General features: G+C 48.6%; 1 protein-coding gene across 2 annotated transcripts in view; it reads right to left on the bottom strand.

Moving 5' to 3' along the window:
* The window catches only part of TMEM86A (transmembrane protein 86A), a 165,577-nt gene that overhangs the window by 114,695 nt on the left and 23,502 nt on the right, over positions 1 to 27,380 (bottom strand). For both annotated transcript variants that reach the window (XM_073578267.1, XM_073578269.1), the window contains exon 4: positions 25,006 to 25,188. In XM_073578267.1, coding sequence (XP_073434368.1) covers positions 25,006 to 25,110 — 105 coding nt within the window. In that variant the 5' untranslated portion in view covers positions 25,111 to 25,188. The remainder of the gene's footprint in view (positions 1 to 25,005; positions 25,189 to 27,380) is intronic.

Raw genomic sequence — 27,380 nt, 5'->3', positions numbered from 1 at the left:
CCCTATATCAGCACTCAGAATATTCTGGAAGCAGAGCAAAAGAGAACACTGATCAAGGAAAAAGAATCAGCACACCCCCGTCCGGGGATGGCTGAACTCCAAAAAACAAGGTAAACAAAACCAAAACTAATAAGTTCAATAGCAGAGCATAAAATTATCTTTGGGAAGCAGGAATCAGACTGGTCTCCAAGAATCCAGCAGAGAAATCACCAGCAACTCAGAAGGGCGTCGACTGCCTTATATCCAGTCAGAAGTTTCCGTTACCCAGTCACCCTCCACCTGATCAGGTGTTTGGTAATCAGCCTCACTACCTTCCTTCACCAGAAGAGGGAGATCCTCAGACACAAAAGATGAATGAACAGATGAGCTCACAACACAGAGGCTTGACAGACATCTGACTGGGATGATTTAGCGAATCCTGCTTTGAGCAGGGGGTTGGACCAGATGGCCCAGGAGGTCCCTTCCAACTCTACGATTCTAGGATTCTATGATTCTAGTGTTAGGGGCTTGTTCTGGGGATCTACGGATTTCTTCCAGAAGATCCAAAGACACAGCTGAAATAACAATCCCGTTAGCTAATATTGGAGTCGGTTCAGAGTCCTCGACCTGTGAAAGGCAAAAACTTCGAGAAAGGGCATCAGCCCTTACGTTCTTAGTACCTGGTCGGAAAGTGATCACAAAATCAAATCTAGAGAAGAGCAAGGCCCACCTTGCCTGTCTTGGATTCAGTCTTTTTGCTGACTCCAAGTAGGTCAGATTCTTGTGGTCAGTGATTACGGTGATCTTATGTTTGGCACCTTCGAGGAAGTGGCGTCATTCCTTGAAGACCCATTTGATTGCCAATAATTCCTGATTACCTATATCATAATTCCTCTCGGTGGAAGAGAATTTTCAGGAAAAGAAGGCACATGGACAAAGTTAAGTGAGGGATGCAGTGCCTTGAGATAGCACTGCTCCTACTCCAACTTCAGAGGCATCTACCTCTACAATAAAGGGGCGGTCCAGATCAGACTGAACCAATATCGGGTTAGAGGAGAAACATTCCTTTAATACAGAAAATGCATGAAGTGCTTCAGACTTCCAGTTAACCACATCCGCCCCTTTCCGAGTCAAATCAGTGAGTGGTTTGGCTATCTCAGAAAAACCTTTAATGAATTTACGATAGTAGTTGGTGAAACCTAGAAATCGCTGCAGCGCCTTTAGAGACTTGGGTTGTACCCATTCCTTAATGGGTTGAATCTTAGCAGGATCCATGCAAAACCTTTTAGCTGACACAATGTATGCCAGAAACTGTACCTCCTCATCCATGAAAACACATTTCTCTAGTTTGGCGAATAAAGAATGCTCTCTAAGTCTCTGGAGGACAGAACAGACAATGTTGGACGTGCGTCATAAGGTCAGCAGAATAAATCAGGATGTCATCCAAATAAACGACTACATATACCCCACAGATGCCTCTGAAGATATCGTTCACAAAATTCTGAAACACTGCAGGTGCATTACTGAGCCCGAATGGCATTACAAGGTACTCAAAGTGGCCAAGGGGTGTGTTAAACGCAGTCTTCCACTCATCTCCCTTTCTTATACGAAAAACATTATATGCTCCTCGGAGGTCAAGCTTAGTAAACCAACGGGCTCCCAACAGCTGGTTAAAAAGATCAGTTATGAGTGGAAGCGGATACTGTTTTTTCACAGTGATTGCGTTTAACTCACAGTAATCAATGCAAGGTGTGAGACCACCATCTTTCTTTTCCACACAAAAGAACCCGGCCCCAACTGGTGAGGTGGATGGTCTAAAAAACCCTTTTCGTAAACTGTCTGCTATGTAGTCTTTCATGGCCTGACACTCTGGACCAGAGAGATTAAATATTCTCCCCTTTGGGAGACGAGAATCCGATATCAAGTCTATGGGGCAATCATAGTCTCTGTGAGGGGGTAATTTCTCTGAATCTAATACAGAAAAGACATCCTCATAATCCCAGAAAGCATAAGGTACAAAGGGAGGTGTGACCTTAAGGCCTGTTTCACACCTCCGTTTTTTGACGTCAGTTGCAATCCGTGACATATGCGAAAAACGTATCCGTTTCCGTTGTGACACCAACGTGTGGCACTGGACCGTTGTTTTGACGGATCTGCCGAAGTTGGAATTTTAAAGGAACCGCAGCCTGGAAAAAAGGAGAGAGAGAGAGATTTTTTCGCCGCTTCCAGGCCGGTATTTAGCAAGGCTTCCGGGCATGCGCACTGAAAAGTAGCGGGCTGTCAATCCAAAAAAACTTTGCACAGTCCGTCTGGTCCGCCCGAAAACCTCTAAAATTTTCACAGATCCGTCAAAAACGGATCCAAAGGACAACCGTCAGTCAACATCTGCCACTAATGCAAGTCTATGGGGGGAAAAAAGCGGATCCGCCAAAAAAGGGGCGGATCCGTTTTTTTCACAAACTGCCGGATTTTGACTGACGTCGAAAAACGGAAATGTGATACAGGCCTAACTTGGTTCAGTGATAGCGATATACAGTTGTCCTGGCGCACGATATCACTCAAGTGCCAGTAAATGACTGGATTATACACTTATTCCAAACAAAGGAGATTACCAAATATTTACCATAAATTCTTATATGTAAATTTTTAAGTAGACATAAATTTTTTTATTGTTTTTTATATTTAAAATCCTGTTGGTGTCTTTGTGACTAAATAAAAATTATATATTTGATGATTATTTATCTTTGGAGTTTTTTTCTTAAGTAGAATTTATTTGGTTTAATGACTGGATTATGTTTGGGTAACCATGGTATACCCAGATTAACTGCGGATGATAAATTATCGATAACAAAAAATGACACATGTTCAGCATGTAATGATCCCACTGACCTTGATACTTCCTCAGTGACAAACTCCACTCTACCCTGGACAATAGATGTGCAATTAATCGCAGTGGTTTTAATGGGGGCATTAAGCCTTAGCAGTGGTACGCCAAGATTCCTTGCTACCAGGAAATCTATGACGTTCCCTTCAGAACCACTAGCTACATAAGCCTCCAAACCCACAGATTTCTGAAGGTAGGACAAAGAAATAGGTAAAAAGACTGGCCGCATCAGCGGGCAATACCTGGGCACCTGGGCAGGCATGACCAGAGCTACCCAGGTACTGACGTCCCGGGAGTGAAGACTTCTGACGTCCAGCATTTTCCCAGAGGTCTCCAGACTGTGGCTTGTGCAGCATGTTAGTGCAAGATGATGGGAGTGATCCTCCACAGGCTGAGAAATGAAGCAGGACACAGGTGCTTTAGCCACAGAATCAACTCAGAGAAAGTGAGGCAGGAGAAAAAAAATTCAGGGAAAAGGTAAGGTAATGCTTTTATATATAAAAACTATTTTGGGCCAGATATAATGTGGCGTCCGTCTGGTGCGAGTCTGAGCTGCAAATAAGACAGCACCCCGAGAAACCCAGAGACCCTTTACCCCTATACAGGGATCTGGAATTACAGGGGAGCCCAAGGGGTAGCTGCCTATGAGAGCAGCGGACAGGAGCAGGACGGTCGCCAGGAAGGGATTAATAAACTGGACCGAAAGCGTAGTCAGGAGTCCAAGTCAAAACGGGCGGACATCAGAGGTACAAAATCGGCAGGCTGAAGAAGGGTCAAAAATCCAGGCCAAGGTCAGAGTCAAAAACCGGGAGAGCAGCAGAGGTACAAAATCGACAGGCTGTAGAAGGGTCAGAAATCCAGGCTAAGGTCAGAGTCAAAATAGCAATTTAAACACTAGCACACTGGGGAAACCAAGACTATATGTGGCGGCCTGCAGGACAGGTTCCAAAGTATTTGAAGGATACGGCTATCCCTCACAGGCTCACAGCCTGATGACCTAATCTGGACCGCTCCCAGAACCAGGCCAGATAGCGATGCACCAACCCCTTCACCTCTGACAGAAGAGCGAAGCCTGCACCCACCAGACCCCTGCGCAGGGGCCCCTTCTCTGTCACCATCACGCACAGGAGAAACACGGCGATGCCCAACGACAGAGGCATGCGTCAAAGGAGCGGGACCACATGAGGACATAACAAATTCTGGTTGACCCGCTCTGTCTGCCCGTTCGACTGGGGATGAAAGGCCGAAGAGAAGGACAGCTGTACCCCCAGTCGAGAACAGAATGCCCTCCAGAACTTGGAAACAAATTGGGTTCCCCGATCAGACACGACATCGGAGGGAACCCCGTGAAGTTTTACGATCTCATTAATGAAAACCTGGGCCAGGGTCTTGGCATTAGGAAGTGCTGGTAATGCGACGAAACGGACCATTTTACCAAATCTATCCACGACCACCATCACCACCGTTTTACCCGCAGATACTGGAAGGTCCGTGATGAAATCCATGGATAGATGTGTCCAAGGCTTGGAGGGAATGGGTAATGGGAGGAGAGCACCAGATGGTTGGGTACGCGACACCTTACAGCGAGCGCGAGTACTGCATGTGGACATGTGTTCCACCACATCCCGTTGCAACCCTGGTCACCAAAAATGACGAGAGAGAAGGTCCGCAGTTGCTTTACCCCCTGGATGCTCTGCAAGCACCGAGTTGTGGTGTTCGTTAATAACCTTAAGGCGCAGATTGGGCGGTACAAATAGCTTCCCTGAAGGACAGGAGGCAGGGGCGTCCCCCTGTGCCTCCAACACCTCAGCCTCCAGTTCAGGATATAGTGCCTGTGAGAATCATGTGGGAATAGTGGATGAGGGCAGGTATATCTCTCCCAGATTCCTTTCCTATGTGGCCTAGTCTGGTCAGTATCGCACCTGCTTACTAATGGATAATGGGAGGTGGATATAAAAGGATGCAAGGTGGTTGTGTGAGTGTCTCAGCCTGGGAACACAGAGAGCCTGTCTGTGTGAGAGACACACGTGAGTGGAAGCAGTGCCCACTGCAACTGTGGTTTGGCTGGACGGGAGAAGCCCGCCAGTTGGTAGTTAGGTTGTCCATTGTTTAGTTAGTGCCGGACAGGCAAGGATTCGTTTTATGTTTTATTTCCTTTTGCATTGCTTTCACCGTTAATAAACCTGACCCAGGGTCAGTTATACACGAATCCCAGCTCTGCGCCTGAGTTTCATGCTGAACGCACGTGACCTTTGACCCCAACAAAGGCGATCCCGGAGTGTTTTATCACATTGTGGTGGAGAACGCGGGCATCACGTTGCAAGCATGAGCATGGAGGACGTGGTGAAGGCGCTGGTACAGTCCACCGCCGTCCAGCAAGAAGCTAATCGGGTGATGATGGCCCAGCTGAAGGAGTTGGTGGACATGACAGCTACCGATCGTTCGCTTCTCCAGCAGGTGGCGCAGCGCCTGGCAAGCCTACAGGAGGTTAACCTGGAAGCCGAGTCGAGAGTGATTCACGTGAGTCGGTACTGGCAGAAGATGACGACCGAAGATGACGTCGAGGCATACCTGACCACGTTTGAACGGACGGCGGTGCGAGAAAAATGGCCGAAGGCACGATGGGCCGGCCAGATTGCCCCGTTTCTTTCCGGTGAGGCCCAAAAGGCGTATTATGACTTGGAACCTGAAGCTGCGCAGGACTTTGACAAATTGAAATCCGAGATCTTGGCCCGGCTGGGAGTGACGACCGCTCCGTGCACAGAGAGTGCATCAATGGACTTATCAGCCGGATAAACCACCGCGGTCACAGATGTTCAACCTGATCCACGTGACGAAGAAGTGGCTACAACCCGAGGTGTTGACAGCGCCAGAGATAATTCAGAGAGTCGTCATGGACAAGTACCTGAGAGCTCTACCGCCAGCCCTGAGGAAGTTGGTAAGCCATGGAAATCCTACGACGGCAGATCAACTGGTGGATCTGGTTGAACGTTACTCCGTGGCGGAAGGACTCCGAGACGACGCTACCCCACCTCGTTCTTCATCATCTCCACGGGGAACCGGTAAGACTGTTCCAGGGAGTAGGGGAGATGGAAAAATCCCTAAGACAGTGGGGGAGGAAAACGGGACTGCCCGCACTGCGAGGCCGAGAGTAACGAACTATGGTCTAAGCAAGGGGCCCGTTAGGTGTTTCCGCTGCCAAGAGATGGGACATATTGCTGCGAACTGTCCGGTCACTACTGAACCCATGCAGTGCGACGTCACAGACTCTAAAAACCGCATGTCTATGGTGACACGGGTAGTGAGTGTGAATGCCGGTCAAAAAGATGTGGAAAAACATTTGTGTGATTTAACTGTTGATGGCAAAAATGTGGTGGCATTGTTAGACTCGGGAAGTGTGGTGACTCTGGTGAAGGCCAGTCTGGTGTCAGCCCCGACTGGACCATCAGACAAATTTTCTGTAACGTGTGTGCATGGAGACACCTGTTCGTACCTCACCGCGGTCATATGCATTACTACTTCCTATGGGTCTGTGCAACATAAAGTGGGACTCGTCCCGGCGTTATTGCATGATGTTATCCTGGGCCGGGATTTTCCCCACTTCTGGCAATTGTGGGAGAATCAGTTGATGCCCTCGGGTAATAGTGTACATGATTCTTCTCCCAGGGCGCGTGTGGGTCCCGAACCCCTGGAAGAGGTCTCCCCGGAAGACTCGGGGGAAGAGTCTGCTGGAAATGACCTACAGTTCCCGTTTTCAGTCATGGCGGGTGATATGGAAGAGACCGGGGAAGAGGAGGAGGCCGACAGCCATCCACCTCCCCGTTTGCCGGATTTGGAAGTTCAGAAAGATGACTTCCAAAGCGAGCAAATAAAGGATCCTACCCTTTCTCAGGCTAGAACAAATGTAAAAGTGATAAATGGGGTACCCGTTGAACCTGGCTCTAGGCTGGCATATTCTTACATGGTTCTGGAGAATGATTTACTCTATCAGATAGAGAAAAAGGGGGAAGATACGGTGCAACTATTAGTCGTGCCAAAACCCTACCGGCGGCAGGTGCTGGACCTGGCCCACGGACATGTGATGGGAGGTCACCTGGGAGTCCAGAAAACCACCGAAAGGATATTACACTGTTTTGTTTGGCCAGGCATGCATCACGATATTCGAGTATATTGTGAGTCTTGTCCTGACTGCCAAGCCTCTGCACCTAAGCCCCGGTTCTGTAGCCCTTTGGTACCCCTACCTATTATTGAAGTCCCGTTTGAGAGGATTGGGATGGATTTAGTTGGGCCCCTTCCACGGTCGGCACGTGGACACCAACATATCCTGGTCATCTTGGATTATGCCACTCGTTACCCGGAGGCCATCCCTTTGCGTAACACGGCCACCAAGACGATTGCCAAGGAACTGGTGCATGTGTTTAGTCGGGTCGGTACACCAAAACAGATACTCACCGACCAGGGGACCCCCTTTATGTCCAGGGTAATGAAGGAGCTCTGCCGATTGTTACAAATTGAACCGTTACGCACATCCGTGTATCACCCTCAAACAGACGGGTTGGTCGAACGGTTCAATAAAACTCTGAAGCAGATTCTGAGAAAGGTGATAGACAAGGATGGGAAGAACTGGGACTATTTACTTCCGTATTTGCTTTTTGCCATCAGGGAAGTACCCCAGTCTTCCACGGGATTCTCGCCTTTCGAGTTATTGTACGCCCGACGTCCTCGCGGACTGTTAGACGTTGCAAAAGAAACCTGGGAGGGTCAGGTCACTCTGTTTAAAACAGTGATAGATCACGTCACACAAATGCAGGACCGTATTGCGGCTGTTATGCCTATCGTCAAAGAACACATGATACAGGCTCAAGGAGCCCAAAAAAGAATATATGATAGGGGCGCCAAGATCCGTACGTTTGCACCCGGAGATAGGGTGTTGATCCTGGTCCCCACGGTGGACAGTAAGTTCCTGGCAAAGTGGCAGGGCCCCTTTGAGATCAAGGAAAGAGTTGGTGAAGTAAACTACAAAGTATACCAGGCAGGTAAATGGAAACCTGAACAGATTTATCATGTAAATCTGATAAAGCCCTTGAAGGATCGGTCTGCCTTGTCAGCGGAGCTGGCCCGTCCTGTCTGCTCGCATACCGTACCGGAGGTACGGGTTGCAGAGACTCTCTCGGAGCGGCAAAAGACGGAAGTCAGGCAGTTTCTACTTCACAACCAAAAGTTTTTCTCAGAAAAACCCGGGCAGACTATGCTAATGAAACATGACATCGTAATGGAACCTGGTGTCACAGTTTACGTAAAGCCCTACCGAATCCCGGAAGCGCGCCGTGAAGCTGTTTCCCGAGAAGTGAAGGCAATGTTAGAGTTAGGAGTCATTGAGGAATCGCACAGTGCGTGGTCCAGCCCGATTGTGCTAATTCCTAAACCGGACGGCACCATCCGGTTCTGCAATGACTTCAGGAAACTGAATGCGGTCTCAAAATTTGATGCCTACCCCATGCCCCGGGTCGACCAGTTAATAGATTGGTTAGGAAAAGCCCGGTATATTACGACCCTAGACCTAACAAAGGGGTATTGGCAGATCCCTCTGGTGGAGGCTGCCAGAGAAAAGACAGCATTTGCTACGCCGGAAGGTTTATTTCAGTATGTGTATATGCCGTTTGGACTGCACCGGGCACCGGCGACCTTCCAGAGACTGATGGATCGAGTCTTGAGGCCACATAGGCGGTATGCTTCGGCCTATTTGGATGACATTGTCATTTACAGCTTGGACTGGGAGACTCATCTCCAGAAAGTACAAGCTGTGATTGACGACCTGTGGGATGCAGGTCTAACCGCGAACCCCAAGAAATGTCACATCGGGCTAGAAGAAGCCCGGTATTTGGGGTATGTAATTGGGAGGGGTGTTGTTAAACCCCAGGTTGATAAGATTCAGGCGGTTCAGGACTGGCCACAACCTGTCAACAAGAAGCAGGTGCAAGCCTTCCTGGGGATCGCCGGTTATTATCGCCGGTTCATACCCAATTTTGCAGCCATCGCTACCCCCCTGACGGATCTTACAAAAGGGAAAGACTCCGTCATGATTAAATGGGGTTTAGCGGCTGAAGAAGCCTTCCATAGCCTAAAACGGGCACTTTGCTCTCAGCCCGTACTGGTGACTCCGGACTTCCGCAGTGAGTTTGTGGTACAAACGGATGCCTCCGATACCGGTATCGGGGCTGTACTCTCACAAGTGAGGGACGGAGTGGAACACCCAGTCCTCTATCTCAGCAGGAAGCCGAATAAACACGAGCAAAGGTATGCAGTCGTAGAAAAAGAGTGCCTCGCCATTAAGTGGGCTCTAGAGGCCCTCAAATATTACCTGGTGGGCCGAAAGTTCAGGCTGATCACTGACCATGCCCCTCTCAAGTGGATGCACTTGAACAAGGAACGGAATAGCCGGGTGACCCTGTGGTTCCTTGCCCTGCAGGCCTACACTTTTACGGTGGAGCACCGCCCAGAGGTACAGATGGGGAATGCAGATGCCCTGTCCCGAGTGCACTGTTTGGCGGGTGTCATTGCTCGACCGGAGTGGTCTGAGCAGAAGGGGGGGATATGTGAGAATCATGTGGGAATAGTGGATGAGGGCAGGTATATCTCGCCCAGATTCCTTTCCTATGTGGCCTAGTCTGGTCAGTATCGCACCTGCTTACTAATGGATAATGGGAGGTGGATATAAAAGGATGCAAGGTGGTTGTGTGAGTGTCTCAGCCTGGGAACACAGAGAGCCTGTCTGTGTGAGAGACACACGTGAGTGGAAGCAGTGCCCACTGCAACTGTGGTTTGCCTGGACGGGAGAAGCCCGCCAGCTGGTAGTTAGGTTGTCCATTGTTTAGTTAGTGCCGGACAGGCAAGGATTTGTTTTATGTTTTATTTCCTTTTGCATTGCTTTCACCGTTAATAAACCTGACCCAGGGTCAGTTATACACGAATCCCAGCTCTGCGCCTGAGTTTCATGCTGAACGCACGTGACCTTTGACCCCAGCAAAGGCGATCCCGGAGTGTTTTATCACATGCCAAAACAACTACCCCCTCCTGCAATATCGGTACTGGACTCTCTTGGTCTCCCCCACCCGGGAAGCTCCTAGACAGAGCATCCGCCTTAACATTTTTGACCCCGGGCTAAAAGTAACCACGAAATTGAACCTCGTAAAAAACAACGACCACCTAGCTTGTCTCAGGTTCAGACGCTTGGCCGACTGCAGATATGCGAGATTCTTGTGATCAGTAATAACTGTAATAGGATGGGCAGCCCCTACCAGCCAATGTCGCCATTCTTCCAATGCCAGTTTAATTGCCAACAGCTCCCTGTTGCCCATGTCATAGTTCCTTTCGGCCGAGGACAATTTTTTCGAAAAGAATGCACATGGGTGCCATTTACCAGAAGACGGACCCTGAGACAACATAGCCTCCACCCCCACCTCCGATGCATCAACCTCTACAATAAATGGCTGAGAGGCATCGGGTTGACTGAGTATGGGTGCCTTGGCAAAACAGTTTTTTAGGGAGGAAAAAGCATTCAGAGCAGCCTCTGACCAATTAGAAAAATCCGACCCCTTCCTTGTCATGTCAGAAAGGGGTTTAACAATTGCAGAGTAATTCCGAATGAATTTTCGGTAAAAACTCGTAAAGCCCAGAAAATGCTGCAAGGCCTTCAGGTTCTCAGGACGATCCCAGTCCAGGACGGCACGGACCTTCTCCGGATCCATCCGAAAACCTGAACATGACAACATATATCCCAAAAATTGTATCTCCTGTACGGCAAAAACACATTTCTCCAGTTTGGCGTACAGTTTGTTATCTGTTAAGATCTGTAAAACCGATTTAACATGCCCCTGATGTGTCTCAAAATCTGGCGAATAAATCAAAATGTCATCTAAATAGACAACCACAAACCTGCCCACCAAGTGATGAAATATGTCGTTGATGAAGTGCTGGAAAACTGCAGGGGCAGTAGTGAGACCGAATGGCATAACCAGGTTCTCAAAATGACCCTCAGGGGTGTTAAAGGCAGTTTTCCATTCGTACCCCTCTCTGATCCTAACCAGATTGTAAGCCCCCCTTAAGTCCAACATGAAGAACACTTTAGCTCCCACCACCTGACTGAACAAATCTGGAATCAGAGGCAGAGGGTATGGGTCTCGGATGGTGATTTGATTTAACTTTCTGAAATCTACACAGGGACTTAAGCCGCCATCCTTCTTCTTCACAAAGAAGAACCACACCGCAACGGGCGAAGATGAAGGTCTGATGCGTCCCTTCTCCAGACTTTCGGCAATTAACTCCTTCATAGCCTGTCTCTCAGGGCCAGAAAGATTATACAGTCTGGATTTGGGCAGTTTAGCTCCGGGGATCAGGTTAATGGTACAATCGTATGCACGATACGGGGGAAGCTCCTGACTCTCCTTCCAGTTGGCCGCCTCGACTTCCGTCCAAGCGCGACTCCTCACTCCCTCCCCGTTTGGCGAAACCACCCTGGTACAATGACGACACTAAACTGTGTCGGGGGTTCTTGAACCAGTGCCGTCTCCATTTCGAGCTCCTGCCTCAGCAATACCCTACGGATCGGGCCAAGGTGGCCTTCATCGATTCCCACCTGGAGGAAGACGCTCTAGCATGGGTTAATCCCCTCTGGGAGCATGACGACCCCGTGGTCTCTCAGCTGTCCACCTTCGTGGAGACCTTTCGTTGAGTATTCAATGAGCCGAGTCGCCGTGATTCTAATATGGAGTCACTCTTCAACCTCCACCAGGGGTCCCTAATGCCATCCGGTTCCGTACCCTGTCTTCTGATTTGGGCTGGAACAACGAGGCACTCGTGGGAGCTTTCTGGTGAGGTCTTTCTGTGCGAAGAAAAGACGAATTAGCAGGCCGCGAAACCCCAACCGCCTTAGAAGACCTGATTTCTCTAGCCACCCGAATCGATCTCCGCTTCCATGAGCGTGCCCGTGAGAGAAAAATTCCTCATCCTTCTCCATCCACTCATAGACTACCTAGTCCTCGGCCTGGGACGTCCACCTCTGTCTCTGCACCCAAGCCGATGCAAGTGGATCAGCTTAAGCTATCCGAGCAATGTCGTAAGGAGAGACGCACCCAGGGTCTTTGCTATTGAGGGAGTGCGTCCCATTTGCTCCGAGCCTGTCCTAAACGTCTGGAAAACTCCTTCGCCTAGGCCAGGTAAGAGAGGCCTCCCTAGGTGTATGTGATACCTCTCTACCCCTCACCTTGTCCATCTTGCTGCATGTTGGCGGTAAACATTTTTCTGTCACAGCCTATGTATATTCGGGCGCAGCGGGGAACTTTATTAGGCTCGAGGAGGTTATTAAATTTTCGGTCCCTGTGAGGACTTTAGAAAATCCTCGGATCCTTGCATCCGTGGATGGCAAACCCTTACAGGAGACTATTACCCAGGTTATGCAGGAGGTAGAGTTTCAGGTAGGGGCTTTACACAAGGAAAAAATTTCATTTTATGTTTTAGCGGGCATCTCCCACCCAGTCCTTCTTGGCCTTCCTTGGTTGTGGACTCACAAGCCCACCATGGATTGGCATAATGGTAATATTCTGTGCTGGGGGGACTCCTGCCAGGGGCGGTGTCTGGTGCTTCCCATAGGTGGTTCCCGTTCCCTTTCCGTCCCCTCCGGGTTGCCCTCCGTTTATGGTTCCTTCGCTGACATCTTTGACAAGGAGGCTGAGAATCTTCCTCCGCACCGACCCTACGACTGCCCCATTGACCTGATTTTTGGTGCCGTTCCTCCAAGAGGGAGAATCTATCCTCTTTCGCCTACGGAGACTCAAGCCATGTCTTCAATAAAATTTGGCTAAAGGCTTCATTTGGAAGTCTTCCTCACCTGCTGGCGCAGGTTTCTTCTTTGTAAAGAAGAAAGAAGGCTCCCTTCGTCCTTGTATTGACTACAGAGGCCTGAACAACATTACGGTAAAAAACAAATACCTCTTGCCACTTATCCCCGAGCTCTTTGACCACCTGAGAGGAGCGCGTGTTTACCAAACTTGACCTTCGTGGGGCTTAAAATCTAGTCCAAATTCACGCTGGGGATGAGTGGAAGACCGCATTCAACACGCGTGATGGTCACTATGAGTATTTGGTTATGCCGTTCGGCCTTTGCAACGCTCCTGCGGTTTTTCAGGAATTCGTAAATTATATTTTTCTAGATCTCCTCTACTAATGTCGTGGTTTACTTAGATGACATCCTCGTCTTTTCTCCGGATCTATCGGCCCACAGACGAGATGTTCGTCAAGTTTTGCAACGTCTAAGAGAAAATCATCTTTTTGCCAAGTTGGAAAAGTGCATCTTCGAACAGCCCTTGTTGCCTTTTCTCGGCTATATTGTCTCAGATTCCGGACTGAAGATGGATCCTGAGAAGGTGTCCGCTGTTCTTAACTGGCCATGCCCCCTTGGAGTAAAGGCAATCCAGCGCTTCCTCGGCTTTGCCAACTATTATCGGCAATTTATTCCCCATTTCTCCTCCTTGACTAGGCCGATCTCAGCCCTTGTTCGCAAGGGAGCCAACAGCAACCTCTGGCCCTCTGAGGCTGAAAAAGCCTTCCACACCCTAAGACTAGAATTTGCCACAGCCTCTATGCTTCACCGACCGGACGCCAACAAGCTATTTATCCTCGAGGTTGACGCTTCTTCTGTTGGAGCAGGAGCAGTGCTTTTACAGAGATCCACCTCCTTATGGGAGACGCCTGATATATCCCCTGCTGGTGGGCGATTGGCTGACCGCTAATCGGTCGCCGCCCACCGCAGGGTTAAACAACCAACGGCCTCGCTCCCGTGACCTAATGCACATGTGCGGGCCAGCAGCCGTCGGGATACCAGGGAGGCGAGGCGTGCGTGAGCAGGAGGAGAGGGGAGGCGCGCGTGAGCTTAAGAGGGGAGGAGGCGGCACGCGACGGGCCGGGTAAGTAGCAGCCGCGGGGGGACCCGTTACACTGCTGCTGGAACTGCTTACACACCATGCAGCTCCTCACTCACCTCAGTGAGGCCCAGCAGCAAATGCTCACAGGTCTGAACATGGCCCGAAGCTCACCAGAAAAAAAAATGTATGGGTTGGTGATAATGTCACGGCCACGTGCGACTGGACACAGCGCCTCCAGCAGGGCGGATTTAGATGACACGTGGGACCCTGGATACACCGCCTCCAGTTGGGCGAAGCAAAGAGTCCAGCATACGAGTCCAGCTTTCCAGCAAAAGAGTCCAGCATCTTGAGTCCAGCTTTCCAGCAACCGAGTCCAGCATCATGAGTGCAGCTCTACACCATAGCTGCCACTCCACCAAGCCATGCAAGAACTCCTTGCTGACACCATAGCTGCAACTCCACCAAGCCATGCCAGCCCACCTCGCAGACACCAAAGCTGCCACTCCAGGACTCTCACTGAGCTGCCCGGGACTCTCCTTCAGCTCCATCCTTCACCCAGGCTTGCTTGTAACTGAGGACTATCAACAACCGTGATTACCACACCTGACACTCTTTTATAGAGCAATCAAACTTGTTTTATAATTACGGGCACAAAACCAAAGGAACCAGAGTGCAATGACCCTAATGGCCACTGGGGGGAAAACTAGAACTGAAACCACCACAGTGCAATGACCCTAATGGTCACCAGGGGCAAAAAAAACTTTAGCACAGCTAAAGGAAAAAAAAGGTTACTTGTGCATTTTCTCTGTCATATCCAACCTGGATCATGACATAATGAAGGTAACACTAGACTTCTCCTCTGCCTATCATCCACAGTCCAACAGTCAAGTGGAGAGAGTCAATCAGGCTCTGACATCCTACCTTCGTCATTTCTCCAATGATCACCAGAATGATTGGGTCTCTCTTCTCCCATGGGAAGAATTCGCCTATAACCACCCCAGTGAATCCACTTCCAAATCTCCTTTTCTCGTAGTCTTTGGGCAACATGCCGGCATCCCTCTTCCCGTTTCCCCAGCCTTGGGTGTACCGGCAGCGGACTCTCTGTCCTTAAAATTTTCTAGAATTTGGGAGGAGACTAAGGGAGCTCTTGAAAAAGCTAGTGTAGCGTCCGTCTGCAAGTCTGGGCTGCAGACAGACATCGCCCCGAGTAGCACCGACACCCTTTACCCCTATACAGGGATCTGGATTTACTGCAGAGCCCAGGAAGCGCTGTCTGAACAGGAGCAGAGTGCCAGAGCAGAACGGTCGCAATAGAAAAGCAGGAAGGGAGCCCAAAAATGGAGTCGGAAACCAGGCGAGCAGTGGAGGTACAGAAACGGCAGGCAGAGGCAGAGTCGAGAGTCCAGGCAGAGGTCAAAAACCGGGAGAGTAGCGGAGGTACAAAATCGTCAGGCAGCAGAGGGGGTCAGGAATCCAGGCCAAGGTCAGCGTCAGTAATCGGGAGAAATGCAAGGTACAAAAACGGCAGGCAACAGAGTAGTCAGAAGTTCAGGCTGAGGTCGGAGTTAACGATAGGCAATCACAAGTAACACATAGGGGAACCAAGAATATATCCGGCGGCTTGCAAGCCCAGTCCCAAGGTATTTGAGGGATCAGGTTGTCCCTCACAGGCTCCCGGGCTGGTGATGTCATCAGGACCGCCCCCAGGACCAGACCTGATGATGATGCACCAGCCCCTTCATGACTGACAGAGGAGCGGAGTCTGCGTCCAGTTGACGCCTGCGCAGAAGCCCTTTCATTGTTGCCGCCCTCACTCGGGCGCGAGCCACGGCGCCTCCTAGTGGTTGAGGGCGGAACAGCAGGCCCCGAGATCGACGACGACATGTCAGTCCGGCGTCTCCTGGTGGCCGAGGCCTGGACAGCAGGCCCCGAGCCCGAGGGCGGCGTGACAGTCTGTCGCCTCCTAGTGGCTGAAGGCGGAACAGCCGGCCCCGAGTCTGACGGCGACGTGACTGTACCCCCCTCTCCAGGAGGGGCCTCCGGACCCTCAAAACCCGGTTTGTCAGGGTGAAGGAGATGAAATCTCCTAATTAATGCCTTGGCATGGATGTTCCTTGCGGGGACCCAGGACCTCTCCTCCGGGCCGTAGCCCTTCCAGTGTACAAGATACTGTATGGAGTCTCTCACAAGGCGGGAGTCAAGGATACCCTGTGTAAGAGAATGGTCAGTCATAATATACTGAGCGGCCATGTTGTCTCTAGCAGCCATTTTGTTGAAAGTTAGAGAAGATTCAACTTTTACAAAAGAGCTGATAAAATGTATTAAATGGAGGATGGAAAATGAGATCATGTCTCCTAGCAACCTCAGTCGATGTGCGTAGAGGAAGATTGGATCAATCAATAGGATCACAGGTCACCAAATATATGGCCAGTATGCTTATACGTGATAGTGTGGTAGCGAAGTGTAGAGTAGTTAAAATGTCAGGATGTAAGAATTTAGGGACCTAGACTGGAGACAATGATAAGATTTTAGGACAGTAGCCATAGATACCAATGACTTATGGGTTTTAGTGTTGCTTGAAGAAATGTTAATTAATATCTTCGTATTATGTCATTATATTCTCTTTTCTAAACCACGTTTCTGTAGATTACCATGAAAACGCCTTAGAATTATAATGTTAACGCCCTCTGCGGCAAAATGCAGCTTTCTTTGTTCTGATAATGTATAAGAAGCCCCTGTTACGGTCGATCGGGGCCATTCCATCGCCATCATGCCACTGTGCCTCACCATGGCCAGGGCACAGAGCCTTATCACCGCTAGACCTCCTAGCGAATCTCTGCCTGTCTGAATTCCTGTTTTTGCCCGCATATTCCAGCTCCTCTGTTATTCTGTATCTGTTTTGCCGTGTATCTCCGAATAAACCTTCAACCTCAGCTTGATAAGAGATCGTCTGTGGAACTTCTTCCCGACTCTTCCAGCTCTCAGTAGGACTTTTTCTTACAAGTGGCGATTGCCAGCCAGGAGGAGCAGCTCCGGAGAGCTGCCTCCAGAAGATCCACCGGAAGAGGCTGCAGATGAGGGCTTGGAGGTGGGAAGAGGAAGAGAAAAAATAAAAGAAACGCGTGTGGCCACACGTGAAACCGATCAAAGTAAGCCAGCCTGAAGGAGAACCTCTCGTGATCGCTCCGAGACCGCCTGCCCGAGTTTTTGATAATAAAACCACGGACAAAAAAAAGACTATAAAAAGATGAGTAACTAAGAAGAAGCTATCTACAAGGACGTGAGAATTTTTTTGTGCCCGGTAGCAAGAAGCTTTAAAAGGGCGTGGGGAGACGCCTGGCAAGCTAACGAGTGAGGCTGGAATCACGGCTGCACCTCTTTTGATATCTGGTCGACCCAGCCTGCAGGAGGTCTTCCATTCGAGAGAGGTGTGAGTATCTAACTTTGCTTAAATTGCATTTGTTGATACTAGAACAGAGTAAAACTCGTCCTTGTAGACCACTGTAAATATGGAGTGGTTACGGAAGCAGGCAGAGAAATATGCTGGCACACCCCAGCTGGAGGGGGTTAATGTGGAAACCACGTGGTTAAATTGTATGCGTTGGTTTACCACAGAGAACAGGGAACTAGATAGGAAAAAATTTGCTAGGTTAAGCTAATAGCCAAGTAGTGGCTTTGTGTAAGACAGTCATAACCTTTGATCAGGCTCTTGATAAATAGTCTACACAACAATATGTTAACATGATCACCCGGGGAGGGGCAGCGTATAGGGAGAGATCAGAAAGGCTCAGTGAGATGCTGGAGCTAGCCCGGAAGCACAGAGAGGAGGGGTGCGAGCAGCAGCAGCAGCTGAGAGCAGTTATGTCACAGATGGACACTGCAGTTTCAAGACACAGTGCTGATGTAAATACAGTTGTAGAATGGAGAAGAGTTAGGAGAATGAGTAAAGTAGTACATAACAAGATATAGTGTCCCAACAGCTCCAGCTTATGCAGACACAGTTGAGGAAAGATATATTGTCCCGACAGCTCCAGCACATGCAGACCCTAGGTTAGGTGTGATGCTGCTTCAACCCCGAGAGAAAAAATCCCAGGCCAAATGTTCCTGGTCCATCTTAAATTTATTAAAAAAATGTTGCCTAATTGGGAGGAAAGTAAGTGTTTTGTTAGGACGATGCAATCCGAGGTGAGGGGTGATGAGTCTAATGTTTTTGCATACCATTCACCTCGGGGTGTATCTGCTGATTCGGGGAGGCCAGGGGTTCCGGGGGGGTATGGTCAGGTACCGAGAATGGGCAGGTCCCGTTCGGCAGAGCCCCCAAGGGATCCCATGAGAGGCCCCCCCTTGTGTTATTTTTGTGGACATCTGGGACATGTTAGACGTTTTTGTCCCAACCTTGTGCCAGGGATTGTTCCCCGAGAAACCCGGGCACCATTTAACCCCCAACAGACCCGGGAGTTCTCCAGACCACCTTTCGGAGTTAGACCTCCGTATCCAGCAGTGAATGACCCTAAGCAGTATCAGCAGTACAACGTTCTTCAAATGGTTAACCCAGTCTCACAGGAGCCTTCTGCTCCTGCTCCCTCCCCAATAGCTTTCACTCATCCGCACCCGGAGATCCATGCTATTAAGGGAGGGGTCACTCCTCCTCGTCCCTGTGCTCCCCTGATCAAGGAGCTACAGGAGCATGAGGACCGGACCCTGACTAAGGATCTCTTTGGGGCGGAGGTGGCAGCTGTTGGACGGAAGCCATGTCCAGATGGGGATGATGGATTTTTCGGGCTTCCCACGGCAGGTAACACTGATTGATGGAGTGCTCCCCCTGCTCCCCTTACCCTCCTTGCCCCCCTTTCCCTGGGCAAGGACGGTAGACCTTATGTCAGAGGGAGAATAGAGGGGCTGCCTTGGGAAGACATCCTCATCGATACAGGAGCCTCAGTTTTAGTAACAAGACACAAATTGCAGTCACCCCCTGGACTGCCTGAGGCTACCAATTTTGGTAGAATTTGGGGGCTCCTGTATTCAAGCAGTAAAAAGTCGTCCAGTGAACCTGAGATTTCAGGACACAGGGGGATCAAAGCAAAGGGGTCTTCGATGCGCTTTTTGGGTAAACCCACAGTTACGGTACACTATTTTGGGAACTGATGTTTTAGGAGCAATGGGAATTGTTGTTGATTTATGTAACAAAGTCTTGTGGCGGAAGAAAGAAGCCACTATCTGTTCTGTAATTGTCCCTGTAGAGGAGGAGGAGAGTCATAAATTACCCATTGCTAGCTTCGGATTAGGTGCTAATGAAAATGTTGAAAACACTGACAATAATGCTTTAAAGAATGAATTGAAGCAAAAGTTCCCTGAATTGTGGATCTCAAAGAAAACTGATTGTGGGTTAATGCAAACTCAGGTTAAAATTGATGGTGAAAAACTGCCACCTTTCCAGCGTCAGTACCATATTCTGGAGGACGCAATCCCTTACATAAGGGTAGCAGTCAGTGAATTGGAGAAACAAGGTGTTGTTGTGAAAGGTAATTCTCCATGTAACAGTCCTATTCTACCTGTAAAAAAGGAAGATGGCAGTTTTCAAATGGTAGTAGACCTGAGACTTGTAAATAAGTACACTCCCTCAGCTGCTCACCTTGTTGCATCTGTCCCTGAAGTTATGTCGCAGCTGAGGAGTGATTGTAAAGTATTTTCTTGTTTGGATATTGCAAATGGCTTTTTCTCAGTACCCCTAACACCTGAATCTGCACTCCGCTTCGCATTCACTTTTGAAAATGTGCAATACTTGTTCATGCGGTTGCCCATGGGATTTCACAGTTCTCCTGTGTATTTCCATCAGGCATTAGCTCAGATGTTAGAATTCCTTGGTTACGGAGACAAAGTCTTACAGAATGTGGATGATTTATTGATTCAAACTGTCGATGAAGGTGAACACAGAGAAACCCTTGAAAATGTTTGTCAGGCTTTACAAAATGCAGGACTCAAAATGAGTCTAGATAAAGTACAATTGATGAAATCAGAGGTTAAATTTCTGGGTGTGTCTGTCTCAGCAGAAGGAAAGAAGCCCATGCATGATAGGGTTAAAGCTATTCAGGCTGTCCCCATACCAACTAACATTACTGAACTCAGAAAATTTTTGGGTCTTATTAATTTTTCCAGAGAATTTATTGAAGATTTTGCTTATTTGGCTAAACCACTGTATGATTTATTGAAAAATGTTGATAATGACTTTGACCCTGTTAATGTAGAGGGAGCAGCCTTACAGGCTTTTGAGGGTTTGAAGCGCGCCCTTACGGCAGCTACTGCATTGGTTAACCCTGACCCTTCCCAGCCTTTCTACATTCAGACTCACACCGGTGATATCTCTATTTCTTCTGTGCTCCTACAAAAATGGCCCAAAGAAAGCCCAGATGTGTCTAGTCAGTTGTATGCCCTAGGTTATTACTCCAGGTTGCTGACCCCCGTGGAAAAAGGATTCACTCAGTGCATGAAGCACCTACTGGGCGTGCACTGGACTATGAATCAAGTGAAGCATATAGTGGGATTTGCTCCTTTAATTCTACATGTCACTTTAAAAACTTTGCTGAAAGGAAAAGCTTCAGGGATTAATTCACAGAGAATGGCCCAATGGATCATTGATTTTGAGACTAGAGACTTACAAGTCGAAGTGGGTGAGAAATATCACTTAGCCCAGATGATGCAGTATGCAGGAAAAAGTCACGATTGTCAAATTGAACAGGCCAATGTTACTCCCTCTCCCTTCCGAGCAGATTTTCAAGAGGAAATCCCCTGTGCCTATATTGATGGAGCTCGCTATTGGCATGAGGGGCATTACGTCACAGGCTTCGCTGTGTGCTTTCCAGCTAAGCCATTGCTGCTGCAGTATAAACTCATATCAATCAGTGTAGACTTCTTAATTATTTTGCTGAGATTTCTGGTAAGGACTGATACTCCACTTTTTTTTTCTATTTCCTCCAGGTCAGCTGAAGATTTTCATATTCGACTCCTGGGACCATGAACCTATTGGATGATCAGGAGAAGATGTTTCACACTATACAGTGGGACTCTGATAGTGTGAGAGGGGGAGAAGATCAGGAAAATCCAGAAGACAAAGAATGAGAAGAAAAAGACCAAAAGACTTGACTATTGTGCAACTTATTTTTTTCGGGGACTATTTGAATTATTTTTTTATTATGTGTTTGTGCTATTTTTAGGGACTTTTGCCTTACACACACACGTGCATAAAGTGCTGAATTACCTCAATATTCTTATTTTCAGTAATTCACCCATGAATATTACAGTATTGTATGTTGTACTCTGGATAGAGTACAAGAGGGGGACTTGTAAGAGAATTGTCAGTCATAATATACTGAGCGGCCATGTTGTCTCTAGCAGCCATTTTGTTGAAAGTTAGAGAAGATTCAACTTTTACAAAAGAGCTGATAAAATGTATTAAATGGAGGATGGAAAATGAGATCATGTCTCCTAGCAACCTCAGCCGATGTGCGTAGAGGAAGATTGGATCAATCAATAGGATCACAGGTCACCAAATATATGGCCAGTATGCTTATACGTGATAGTGTGGTAGCGAAGTGTAGAGTAGTTAAAATGTCAGGATGTAAGAATTTAGGGACCTAGACTGGAGACAATGATAAGATTTTAGGACAGTAGCCATAGATACCAATGACTTATGGGTTTTAGTGTTGCTTGAAGAAATGTTAATTAATATCTTCGTATTATGTCATTATATTCTCTTTTCTAAACCACGTTTCTGTAGATTACCATGAAAACGCCTTAGAATTATAATGTTAACGCCCTCTGCGGCAAAATGCAGCTTTCTTTGTTCTGATAATGTATAAGAAGCCCCTGTTACGGTCGATCGGGGCCATTCCATCGCCATCATGCCACTGTGCCTCACCATGGCCAGGGCACAGAGCCTTATCACCGCTAGACCTCCTAGCGAATCTCTGCCTGTCTGAATTCCTGTTTTTGCCCGCATATTCCAGCTCCTCTGTTATTCTGTATCTGTTTTGCCGTGTATCTCCGAATAAACCTTCAACCTCAGCTTGATAAGAGATCGTCTGTGGAACTTCTTCCCGACTCTTCCAGCTCTCAGTAGGACTTTTTCTTACACCCTGGACTTCATACTCCAAGGACCCTCCGACCGAAACAGGAGGAGGAGGGGACTGGACAGGGTGAATTGGGGAGCGATACAGTTTGAGGAGAGACTTGTGGAACACGTTAGGTAATTTAAATGACTGCGGAAGTTTCAAACGGAAGGCTACCGGGTTAACCACTACTATAATTTCATATGGGCCGATAAATCTGGGACCCAGTTTGGCAGACGGTACTTTCAGTTTGATGTTTTTAGTAGAAAGCCAAACCTTGTCCCCAACCCCCAAGTGTGGCCCCTTGGACCGTCGTTTGTTTGCAGCTGAAGCCTGTCTAACCTGAGCCCCTTTCAAATTCGTATTTACTTCAGACCATATTGTTTTCAAGCGATGTATGTTTTTCTCTACCCCAGGGAGCTCCGACATCCTAGCCAAGAACGACCCAAAGCGCGGATGCAATCCAAGGGTACAAAAAAAAGGGGTAGTTTTAATGGAGTCCTGGTAGCGATTATTTAAGGCAAACTCAGCCAATGGCAGATGTTCTACCCAATCGGACTGGTGTCCTGACACGTAACAACGGAGGTATTGCTCCAGAGCTTGATTAGCACGTTCGGTTTGCCCATTGGTTTCGGGGTGGTAGGCCGAGGAGAAGGATAACTCAACACTGATGCGTTTACAGAACGCCCTCCAGAATTTTGAGACGAACTGGGTACCTCTGTCGGACACAATATTTGACGGAACACCATGAAGACGTACAATGTGCACAAGGAACAATTTGCTCAAGGTTTCGGAGTTAGGTAAGCCAGACAGGGGAATAAAATGGCACTGTTTGCTGAACCTGTCTACCACCACCCAGATACATGTTTTCCCATCTGAGGTCGGCAGGTCTGTGATGAAGTCCATGGAGATGTGGGTCCATGGACTCTCAGGGGTGGGCAAGGACTGAAGCCAGCCAGCAGGGCGATTATGGGGGGATTTGGCGCAGGCACAGACTTCACATGCTGAAACATAGTTCTTACAGTCCTTGACCACCGTCGGCCACCAAAAGTTCCTAGTTACCAACCTGGTGGTATTATTGAGCCCAGGATGGCCTGCCAGAACAGAGTCATGTGACTCTTTAAGAACTTGAAGGCGAAAGGAATTCGGAACGAACAATTTTTGGGGGGGTGTAGTGTCAGGAGCTCATTCCGGAGACCTACGGATCTCCTCCAGAAGGTCCAAGGAAACTGCCGACACGACGATCCCATTGGCTAATATCGGAACGGGTTCACAGTCTTCGGCTTGTGTGGGGCAAAAACTGCGAGAGAGGGCATCGGCCCTCACATTTTTCGTACCAGGGCGAAAGGTGATTAAAAAAAATCGAACCTTGAAAAGAACAAGGCCCACCTGGCCTGCCTGGAATTCAGTCTTTTAGCTGACTCCAGGTAGGTCAGGTTTTTGTGGTCTGTAATGACGGTGACCTTGTTTGGCGCCTTCGAGAAAGTGACGCCATTCCTCGAAGGCCCATTTGATTGCTAGTAATTCCCGATTACCAATATCATAGATCTTCTCTGTGGCAGAGAACTTTCGGGAAAAAAAAGCACATGGGCGCAGCTGAGTGAGGGCTGCAGTGCCTTGCGATAGCACTGCTCCCACTCCGACTTCGGAGGCATCCACCTCCACAATAAATGGGCGGTCTAAGTCAGGTTGTACTAAAACCGGGTTGGCCACAAAGCATTCTTTTAACGTAGAAAATGCTTGAATGGCCTCGGGATTCCAGTTGGCCACGTCCGCCCCCTTCCGGGTTAGATCCGTGAGTGGCTTGGCAATCTCAGAAAAACTCCTGATAAACTTACGGTAGTAATTGGCAAATCCCAAAAATCGCTGCAGTGCTTTCAGCGATTTGGGTTGCACCCACGCCTTAATAGGTTGGATCTTGGCAGGATCCATGCGGAACCCCCTGCCTGAGACCATGTACCCCAAAAATTGTACCTCCTCAGCGAAAAAGACACATTTCTCCAACTTAGCAAACAAGGAGTTCTCCCGCAGTCTCTGCAGTACTGAACGGACGTGTTGAGCATGTGTCACAGGGTCAGTGGAGTAAATTAAAATGTCATCCAAGTACACAACGACATACACACCACAGATGTCCCTGAAAATATCGTTAACAAAGTGCTGAAACACTGCAGGAGCATTACTGAGTCCGAAAGGCATTACTAGGTACTCAAAGTGACCAAGAGGTGTATTAAACGCTGTCTTCCACTCATCACCGTCTCTTATGCGGATTAGATTGTATGCCCCCCGGAGGTCAAGTTTAGTAAACCAACGGGCTCCAATTAGCAGATTAAAAAGATCAGGGATGAGTGGAAGCGGGTACTGGTTCTTTATAGTGATTGCGTTTAATTCCCGGTAGTCAATGCAGGGTCTGAGACCACCATCTTTCTTCTCTACAAAGAAGAACCCAGCTCCAACTGGTGAAATAGATGGTCTAATGAACCCCTTTCTTAAGCTATCCGCTATGTACTCATTCATGGCCTGACGCTCTGGACCAGAGAGATTAAATATTCTCCCTTTTGGAAGACGGACATCTGGAATTAGGTTTATGGGACAATCATACTCTGTGGGGTGGTAGTTTCTCAGACTCTATAACGGAAAAGACATCTCCATAATCCCTGAGAGCAAACGGTATGAAGGGTTGTTTTTTTAGCTTGGTTTGATTTACTGCTACAGACATGCAATTATCCTGGCATTGCGAACTCCAGCGCACCACATCACCCAGGTGCCAGTCAATGACAGGGTTATGTTGACGTAGCCACGGCATCCCCAAAATGACTGCAGAAGATAGATTGTCCAACACAAAAAAGGAAATAAGCTCAGTATGTAGTGCTCCTACTGACATAGTTATCTTAGCAGTAGCAAATTTAACCCCCTCCTGAATAATGGATGTGCCATTAATAGCCGTGGTTTTAATTGGAATATTAAGTTTCAGTAGTGGGACACCAAGTTTTTTAGCAGCAAAAGAGTCCATAAAATTCCCTTCAGACCCGCTATCGACATAGGCTTTTAAACACAGAGAATCCTGACCAAAATACAACGAAATAGGTAGTAAAACTTTGGCCGCATCTGCGGGCAATACCTGAGCCTGTGCGCAACCATAGCCAGAGCTGCTCAGAGGCTGATGTTCCCGGGGTACGGATCTCTGACGTTCAGCTTTGTCCCTGGAGTCTCCAAACTGCAGCATGCTCGAGCAGGAAGGTGAGACTGATCCTCCAGGCTGTATACTGGGGCTTAGTAACAGGTGTTTTAGGCCAACAATCAGCTCAGGCAAGAGAGGAAAGAAAAAAAAATTCAGAGAAACAGTCTTTATATATGTGTGATATACACTCACTGGCCACTTTATTAGGTACACCTGTCCAACTGTGTGTTAAGACTTAATTTCTAATCAGCCAATCACATGGCGGCAACTCAGTGCATTTAGGCATGTAGACATGGTCAAGACAATCTCCTGCAGTTCAAACCGAGCATCAGTATGGGGAAGAAAGGTGATTTGAGTGCCTTTGAACGTGGCATGATTGTTGGTGCCAGAAGGGCTGGTCTGAGTATTTCAGAAACTGCTGATCTACTGGGATTTTCACGCACAACCATCTCTAGGGTTTACAGAGAATGGTCCGAAAAAGAAAAAAAATCCAGTGAGCGGCAGTTCTGTGGCCGGAAATGCCATGTTGATGCCAGAGGTCAGAGGAGAATGGGCAGACTGGTTCGAGCTGATAGAAAGGCAACAGTGACTCAAATTGCCACCCGTTACAACCAAGGTAGGCAGAAGAGCATCTCTGAACGCACAGTGCGTCGAACTTTGAGGCAGATGGGCTACAGCAGCAGAAGACCACACTGGGTACCACTCCTCTCAGCTAAGAACAGGAAACTGAGGCTACAATTTGCACAAGCTCATCGAAATTGGACAGTAGAAGATTGGAAAAACGTTGCCTGGTCTGATGAGTCTCGATTTCTGCTGCGACATTCGGATGGTAGGGTCAGAATTTGGCGTAAACAACATGAAAGCATGGATCCATCCTGCCTTGTATCAATGGTTCAGGCTGGTGGTGGTGGTGTCATGGTGTGGGGAATTTTTTCTGGGCACTCTTTGGGCCCCTTGGTACCAATTGAGCATCGTTGCAATGCCACAGCCTACCTGAGTATTGTTGCTGACCATGTCCATCCCTTTATGACCACAATGTACCCAACATTTGATGGCTACTTTCAGCAGGATAATGCGCCATGTCATAAAGCTCGAATCATCTCAGATTGGTTTCTTGAACATGACAATGAGTTTACTGTACTCAAATGGCCTCCTCAGTCACCAGATCTCAATCCAATAGAGCATCTTTGGGATGTGGTGGAACGGGAGATTCGCATCAGGGATGTGCAGCCGACAAATCTGCGCCAACTGTGTGATGCCATCATGTCAATATGGTCCAAAATCTCTGAGGAATGCTTCCAGCACCTTGTTGAATCTCTGCCACGAAGAATTGAGGCAGTTCTGAAGGCAAAAGGGGGTCCAACCCCTTACTAGCATGGTGTACCTAATAAAGTGGCCAGTGAGTGTATATATATATATATACACACACAAGAGACAGTTTTATTTGGGCCGGATATAATGTAGCGTCCGTCTGCAAGTCTGGGCTGCAGACAGACAGCGCCCCGAGTAGCACCGACACCCTTTACCCCTATACAGGGATCTGGATTTACTGCAGAGCCCAGGAAGCGCTGTCTGAACAGGAGCAGAGTGCCAGAGCAGAACGGTCGCAATAGAAAAGCAGGAAGGGAGCCCAAAAATGGAGTCGGAAACCAGGCGAGCAGTGGAGGTACAGAAACGGCAGGCAGAGGCAGAGTCGAGAGTCCAGGCAGAGGTCAAAAACCGGGAGAGTAGCGGAGGTACAAAATCGTCAGGCAGTAGAGGGGGTCAGGAATCCAGGCCAAGGTCAGCGTGAGTAATGCAAGGTACAAAAACGGCAGGCAACAGAGTAGTCAGAAGTTCAGGCTGAGGTCGGAGTTAACGATAGGCAATCACAAGTAACACATAGGGGAACCAAGAATATATCCGGCGGCTTGCAAGCCCAGTCCCAAGGTATTTGAGGGATCAGGTCGTCCCTCACAGGCTCCCGGGCTGGTGATGTCATCAGGACCGCCCCCAGGACCAGACCTGATGATGATGCACCAGCCCCTTCATGACTGACAGAGGAGCGGAGTCTGCGTCCAGTAGACGCCTGCGCAGAAGCCCTTTCATTGTTGCCGCCCTCACTCGGGCGCGAGCCACGGCGCCTCCTAGTGGTTGAGGGCGGAACAGCAGGCCCAGAGATCGACGACGACATGTCAGTCCGGCGTCTCCTGGTGGCCGAGGCCTGGACAGCAGGCCCCGAGCCCGAGGGCGGCGTGACAGTCTGTCGCCTCCTAGTGGCTGAGGGCGGAACAGCCGGCCCCGAGTCTGACGGCGACGTGACAGTTAGCGACAGA

Source organism: Dendrobates tinctorius, unplaced genomic scaffold (genome assembly GCF_039654945.1).
Source record: "Dendrobates tinctorius isolate UK_male_01 unplaced genomic scaffold, ASM3965494v1 ptg000059l, whole genome shotgun sequence".
Classification (NCBI taxonomy): Eukaryota; Metazoa; Chordata; class Amphibia; order Anura; family Dendrobatidae; genus Dendrobates; species Dendrobates tinctorius.
The sequence above is the reverse complement of the archived record's forward strand: the minus strand, read 5'-3'. Positions and strand labels throughout refer to the sequence as shown.